Source organism: Vicia villosa, linkage group LG1 (assembly GCF_029867415.1).
Source record: "Vicia villosa cultivar HV-30 ecotype Madison, WI linkage group LG1, Vvil1.0, whole genome shotgun sequence".
NCBI classification, from domain to species: domain Eukaryota; kingdom Viridiplantae; phylum Streptophyta; class Magnoliopsida; order Fabales; family Fabaceae; genus Vicia; species Vicia villosa.
Genome location: NC_081180.1, coordinates 169,991,948 through 169,999,340, shown reverse-complemented (window position 1 = coordinate 169,999,340; position 7,393 = coordinate 169,991,948). Strand labels below are relative to the sequence as shown.

At 32.6% G+C, this 7,393-nt stretch overlaps 1 protein-coding gene across 1 annotated transcript; it reads left to right on the top strand.

Annotated features, from left to right (window-relative positions):
* The first annotated feature begins 4,676 nt into the window (after positions 1-4,676).
* On the top strand, positions 4,677-6,846 carry LOC131659343 (uncharacterized). The gene is made up of 3 exons (XM_058928552.1): positions 4,677-4,784; positions 5,280-5,353; positions 6,315-6,846. The coding sequence occupies exons 1-3, from the start codon at positions 4,677-4,679 to the stop codon at positions 6,844-6,846; spliced, it is 714 nt and encodes a 237-aa protein (XP_058784535.1).
* The last annotated feature ends 547 nt before the right edge of the window (positions 6,847-7,393 follow it).

Sequence of the window (7,393 nt, the reverse complement as noted above, 5' to 3'; positions counted from 1 at the left end):
CTAAACAAATATGAGATAAATCTTTCTTTCAAAGCATATCGAATTTAATATTTATTTTAAAGCATGCCCAATTAAATCTTTTAATCAATACAAATCCTATTAAACTTTTTCAATCTGATTTTGATAATTAATAATTTTCCAACCAAAATCTTTTCAAAAGAAATTTGTATAATCCTGAATAAATCACCATTACTGGATCATAGAGTTTGGAATCACCCGAAGAATCAAATGAGGAAAAATCAAATTTTTCAAAAATAGTGCACCAGAGAAGCACATAGCCAAGATTTGCTCAACAACTTTCATGATATTTTGCCTATAAAAATAAGTCAATACAAATGTAATAAACCCCTCCCCCTTGGCTATTTTTTAGGTAAATCGCGAATAAACACTTCTTCAAAAACCCACGAATATCAGAGCTCAGTAGAATGCACCACAGGTAGCACATAAGCAGAGATTTAAATATTATCCCATAATACAAGTATGCATTTTCTCCCGTTATTTGCCTCAAAAGAGCCAACCAAAAACAAGAATTCAAATTTAAGAGAAGCATAACTAACAAATGAAGACAGATCCAACCAACCAAAATAAACCACATAACAACAAAGAGAATCAAATTAACGAGTAGTGGATTTGATAAGAAGGATTCATCCATGTCATCACTAACATCATCATCTCCAAAGCTAAATTCATTCGAATTGATAATCCTTTAACATACATTCTTCCTTTCGGTAGATGTGGTTATAATCTCTTTAAGACCCTTTGTTTCATGAATTAATGCCTTGCGAATATGATCTCTTGAAGATCCTTTGTTTCAAATAAATCCTTGGTTTGTAGTTTAAATACATTTGTCTATGGCATAAAACATGCAAGTAGACAGTGGAATCAATAACTCACTTCTACTCTTCTTGACTTAGGCTATATTCATGAGTCCAAATCTAATTATTCTTTGTTCACAAAAACTAACAAAAAAATCATTTTATTATTGTGTTAGCTTATGCATATGATTTGATTATTGCATATAATAACATGGATGTTATAAAAAGTTTAAACTGATCTTGGATGCAAAATTCGTTAGTTTATTTTGATGATTTCATTATTGTATATAACAACATGGATGATATAACAAGTTTAAATTGATCTTGAATGAAAATTTTAGCATCAAAGATCTAGGAAACTTAGAATTTTTTTGGGGTTTGAAGTTGCACAATCTTCAAAGGGCATCTCCATATGCCAATGCAAATATAACCTAGACCTTCTCAAGGAACATGTCTTCTTGGAGCCAAACCGATTGCAACACCAATTGATCCTACTTAAAAACTTCAAATTGATTCCCATCATCATCTCTCTAACCCAACCTCCTTTAGAATTCTTATAGGTAAACTTTTATAATTAATCCATACAAGACCTGACATGAGTTTTTCTATTTGCAGGTTAAGTCAACATTTTTCTAATCAAATAGAAGATCATATACAAGTTGCCCTCTGTATTTTCCGCTAGATCAAAGTTTCCCATGCTCAAGGATTATTATTCAAATGATCATCTTCAAACAACACTCTAACAAGGTTCACTGACTAAGATTGGGGATCTTGTCAAGAAACAATACATTTAACAACCGACTTTTGCTTCTACCAAGGAAGCTCCATCATTTCATGGAAAAGCAAAAAAAAACAACACATCGTCTCCAAGTCATCTTCTAAAGCTGAATATTATGCCCTAGCCAATGCCACGTGTGAAGCCCAATGCTTACTATTCCTTCTTCGAGACTTAGAAGTTCTTCACACTAAACCTGTTACAGTATTATGTGATAACAGGTCTACTATTCATATTGCAAATAATCCAGTCTTTCACGAACAATCTAGACACATATAATGGATTGTCACATTTTTCGAGACAAAGTCCAAGCTAACATCTTTCATCTCATGCAAATCCACCAACAAAATAGGTCACATATATCTTCTTCACAAAGGCACTACATTTTGGCTCGTTTTGTACTTTTTCACAAATTTGAATTCTACAACATGCAGTTTAGTTTGAGGGGAGGGTGTCAAACTTACTTAAACATATTTACTATTGCGAATTTTTCTGCGGATTTAAAATTTGTTGGTTTTCTGCAGATTTTCTTGCAGATTTTTCTGCAGATTTTAACTTGAAGGACTAAAACTAAAAAAAATTACATTCAGAGACTATTTTTAGAAAAAAAATCAGATTAGGGACTAAAAACAAACTATGCCTTAGTTTAATATAATTTGCCTTCAAAATATTCCAACTCCAGTACAAAAATGCCTTTAAAACTGACTTTTGGAAATACAGACAAATAGTTCTCTTGTCTTTTAATAAATAAATTAACTTTTTAATCAAACCACGCGAGGATGGCATAGATGAATACAAACAAGTCACAACTTAGTCTGTTTCATTCATTTCTTTTATTTGCATCATTTGAATTGTGTCTCATTCCAATTAACTAAATTAAGGAAACTTAAGTGCATTTTTCTAGTTGCATATTATAAAAATTGAGATGATTATGAGTTTGAAAAAATTATAATACTTATGTTTAGAATCAGATAGAAAATACCTAATCATAACATAAAGTTTATATATATATATATATATATATATATATATATATATATATATATATATATATATATAAGGAAGGTTATTTACTCCAAGAGTAAGTTATTATAACTTACTCTACATCTTGACCATTTACTATTTTTCAATCTAATGGTTAAAAATAATAAGTAATTAAATGTGGAGAGAGAAAACTATTCCTTATTATTTTTAACCATTAGATTTAAAAAAATTAATGGTCAAGATGTGGAGTAAGTTAAAATAACTTACTCTTGGAGTAAATATAACCCTCTAGTTTATATATATATATATATATATATATATATATATATATATATATATATATATATATATATATATATATATATATATATATATATATATATATATATATATATATAAATACATATACAAATAAAATGAGTAATTTAGAGTAGATGAGTAGATCAACTAGAATGTGCTAATTGAATTAAATAGGCATAACTTGATGGTTCATAATTTAATCCTTAGCTGCAGCATTTATTTATATTTGTGTATAAATATAAATATAAATAAGTTGTGGATATTTATAAATTAATAATTTTTAAAATAAATAAATCTCCTACAACGCAAGTATATTTGAGGGGCCAATATTTTTTTGTTAAAATGATGATCGCAACTTTTATGTCAATGATAAAATCCAACTTTAGGTTGATGGATTAAAATTATTAAAATATAATTCTAAGAGGAAATCTCGTATCTCACCCCATATGTCTCTTACACAATATGCGCGTTGCTAAAAATATCCTCCTGCTTTTGTAGATGTATCTTCGGAAGTATCATTTTTTTTTCAAATTTTGGCTTTTTCCGGAGGTGCATCTACGGAAGCGTTAAAAACATAGTGAACCTTTGGAAAATTCAAATTAATTCAGTTCATGAAATCTTTCGTAGCTACATCTACAGAAGGTCTTGAAAATATAGTATTTCGTAAATGTACCTAAGGAACATTCTGTTATATTTTAAATCAACTAGATTTCACTCATAAACTCAATTTTTATAACAAAAATGGAACATCAAATTATAGTAAATCAAATTAGTGCAATTGAGGTTTTCCAATTACTTTAATTTACTATAATTTGATGTTTCATTTTTGTTTAAAAAATTGGAGTTTAGGAAATGGAATTTCGTTGGATGACCAAGATTTTCAAGGGGTGGATTGAGATATTCTCTTCTAAGAATGTAATTTATAGGAATATTATCATCAAAAAGATCATTCTTATTAATTTATTTGGCAAGTAAATAAAATTTTAAAGAATTTTTATTTAAATTTTGAAATTTTAAAAATTAAAAATAAATGTGTTAAACCGATATAAAAATATGTACTTATAGTTGATCATTTTTTTATTCTTTTGAAAATGTATAATTCTTGTTGAGATGTTATTGGGATTTGTTGAGATATTATTGAGATTGATATTATTAATGTAATATCAAATATAATCTAAACTAATAATATCAAATATAATCCAAGTTGTGTAAGCCCAAGCCCAAATCAGAGTTGTATATAAATAACCATAGTCTGTATCATTATTTGTACAATTCAATAATATAATCCTTATTTCCTTTGTTCTCTCTATTCTCTCCTCACTAAAAGTGTCTCACGCACTAACAAATTGGTATCCAGAGCTTCTGGTTATTGTTCTTGAGAACTTCACGTCAGAGATCGTGTTTCTAGGGAACGTGAATCAATCGCTACAAAGATGAACGGTACTAACGACATTCTGAATTCGCTTCCAATGCTTGAAGGCAAGAATTGGATTCGATGGAGAAAACAGATGCAATTTGTGTTTGACTTTCATGAAACCCTAGATGTGGTTACTAATGGAGTTCTTGTGCTGGCTGCAAATAAATCTGACGCATAGAAAATTGCCCATGCCGAAGCCAAGAAGAAGGATTGCAAGGCTGTATATTGCATTCAAACGGCAATTGATACTGCAAATTTTGACAGAATCTCTCTTGCTGAATCGGCGAAGGAGGCATGGGATATTCTTGTTAAATATTATGAATGAGGTGAGAAAGTCAAGGTTGTCAAGTTGCAAACCTTGCATCGACAATATTAACTGTTGCCGATGGGAGAAGACGAAAAGGTTGCAGAGTATGTGTCGAAGGTGCAGAAACTCGTCCATCTCATGAAGGGTTGTGGTGAAATCCTAACTGATAAGATGATAGTTGAGAAGGTAATGCATACGTTGACCTCTCACTTCGATCACATTATTGTAGCTATTTAAGAATCCAATCAACTTGAAACCCTAAAATTGGAAGATTTGGTTGATTCGTTGGAGGCGCATGAGATTAAGATTGTCGAAAGAAAATGAGTTCAAGATCCAATACAAGCTTTGCAGGCTCATTCATGGAAAAAGAATGACGGTTCCAACAAATTAAAAGCAAATTTGACAAAACTCGGGGCAAGAAGCCTTGGTCGAACTCTCACAAGCAGCAGGTCAAAAATAGAACTTCTGAATCCTCGAAAGGAGGAGGAGGAAACTATCGAAAGGAAAAAGAAGATAAGAAATGTAAAGGTGTGCAGTTCTATCACTGTGAGAAGTGGGGTCACTTATCTAAACATTGTTGGTACAAGAAAGACAATGGATCGGCAAAAGGCAGGGACGAAAGAGCGAACCTTGCACGCCAAGATTGAGATGATTCTGAAGGTATGGTGGTTATGGTTGCAGTTGCAGATAACCATGTCGAATCCAAGATCTAGTTCCTCGATTCAGGCTGCTCGAATCACATTATTAGTCAAAAGGTGCGGTTGGCAGATTTCGACGAATCGAAGAAGAGCAAGATAAAACTTGCTGATAATAGTTCGTTGCAAGCAAAAGGTACTGGCAACATAGTTTTTCACATGAGTAATGGAGGGAAAGATATGATCAAATATGTGCTATATGTACCTGGTATGAAGTGCAAACTACTAAGTGTTGAACAACTGGTCGAAAAAGGTTTCGCAGTTGTCATGAAAGATGGAGTTTTAAAATTGTTCGTCACCTAGAACAATTTGGTCTTGAAATATCCTATGTCAAAGAACAGGACGTTTAAGACCATGACCAATTCGACTAAAGTACAATGTCTAAAAACGGCTACCGACCAAAAGGATAGTTGGTTGTAGAATTTGAGGTTGGACATTTGAACTTTCGACCACTCAGTCAACTGATCACTCAAGATATGGTTACTGGTATTCCAAGTTTTAAGAGGCCTGACAAATTTTGTGTAGGTTGTTTAGTTGGAAAGTAATCCAAAAATTATTTTGCTTCGATTATGCCAATGACATCATCCTGCATACTCAAAGTGGTACACTCATATGTATGTGGTCCTTTCGAAGAAAATACCCTTGGTGGGAAAAGATATTTTATTTCGTTTGTCGATGAGTTTAGTCGAAAGTTGTGGCTCTATGTGATCAAGAGAAAGGACGAAGTATTTGACATCTTTAAGACATTCAAGATACTTGTCAAAAACCAGAGTGAGAAGAAAATCAAAGTTCTGCGAACAGATGGAGGTGACGAATACACATCCAAGATATTTGAATAATTATGTGTCGAACATGGTGTTGATCATGAGGTAACTACTCCTTATACTCCTCATCATAATGGAATTTCCGAAATAAGGAACAAAAATATATTAGATATAGCGAGATGCATGGTGAAGCAGAAGAATCTTCCAAAGTGCTTATGAGGTGAAGTTGTTTCGATTGCAGTTTATATCCTAAATAGGTTCCCTACCAAGAAGTTGAAGAAAAAGGTTCCTGAAAAAGTGTGGAGTGGAAAACGACCATCAGTGAGTCATCTGAAGATGTTTGGCTCTATGTGTTACAAGCATGTTCCTGATTTAAGAATAAGGGAGCTTGATGACAAGAGTGAACCTATGATTCTGGTAGGATATCATAAGACTAGTGCATACAGGCTACTGAATCTAGATAATGCAAAAATTATGTTGTGTCGCGATATTGTGGTTGTTGAAAATTCTGCTTGGGATTGGAATTTGAGTAATTCAATCAACAAGTCATTCATGAGCTCTGACTTTGAAGAAGCAACTGCTGAATTCGAAGTTAGTGCAATTTTTGATACTCCAGTCGAAGTCGAAGCAGTTTCCAACATTCTTGATACAGCCAAAGTCGAAGAAGGTGTGGCTGCTACAAGCCAACGACCTCAAAGAACTCGAATTCTTCCAGCAAGACTTCAAGACTATGAAGTAGATGGTGATGATGAAGTTACACCAGATGGAGAAATAGTTCATTTTGCTTAACTTACAAGTGCTAAACCAATCAACTATATAGAGGCTTTAAAGATTCAACAATGGAGACTGTTCGACTAGTGGTAGCATCAGAAATCGAGAGAAACAACATATGGGAGTTAGTCGAATTGCCAACGCATAAAAAAGCTATCGACGTAAAATGGGTGTTCAAACTGAAACACAATGTTAATGGTCGATAGCAGACATAAAGCAAGATTAGTAGCTCGAGGATTTCTTCAAAGAGCAGGGTGAAGGATAGAAAAACACTTAGAAAGGGGGTTTTGAATAAGTGTGACTTTAAAAACTCTTAAGATAAAAACAATGAACACAATATTTTTATCCTGGTTCGTTGTTAACGAAACTACTCCAGTCCACCCCCTTAGAGTGATTTACCTCAACTGAGGATTTAATCCACTAATCAATCTTGATTACAATGGTTATCAACTTAGAAACACTCTAGGTCTTCTAGAGTATACTGATCACACCTTGATCACTCTAGGAAATCAACACTTAGAAACTTCTAAGTCTTCTAGAGTCTACTGATCACAACATGATCACT

Coding starts and splice junctions, on each gene's coding strand:
- LOC131659343 (XM_058928552.1), top strand. CDS start 4,677: ATGGGAGAAGACGAAAAGGTTGCAGAGTATGTGTCGAAGGTGCAGAAA. Junction 4,785..5,279: donor ATAAGATGATAGTTGAGAAG/GTAATGCATACG, acceptor TTATGGTTGCAG/TTGCAGATAACCATGTCGAA. Junction 5,354..6,314: donor ATCACATTATTAGTCAAAAG/GTGCGGTTGGCA, acceptor TATCCTAAATAG/GTTCCCTACCAAGAAGTTGA.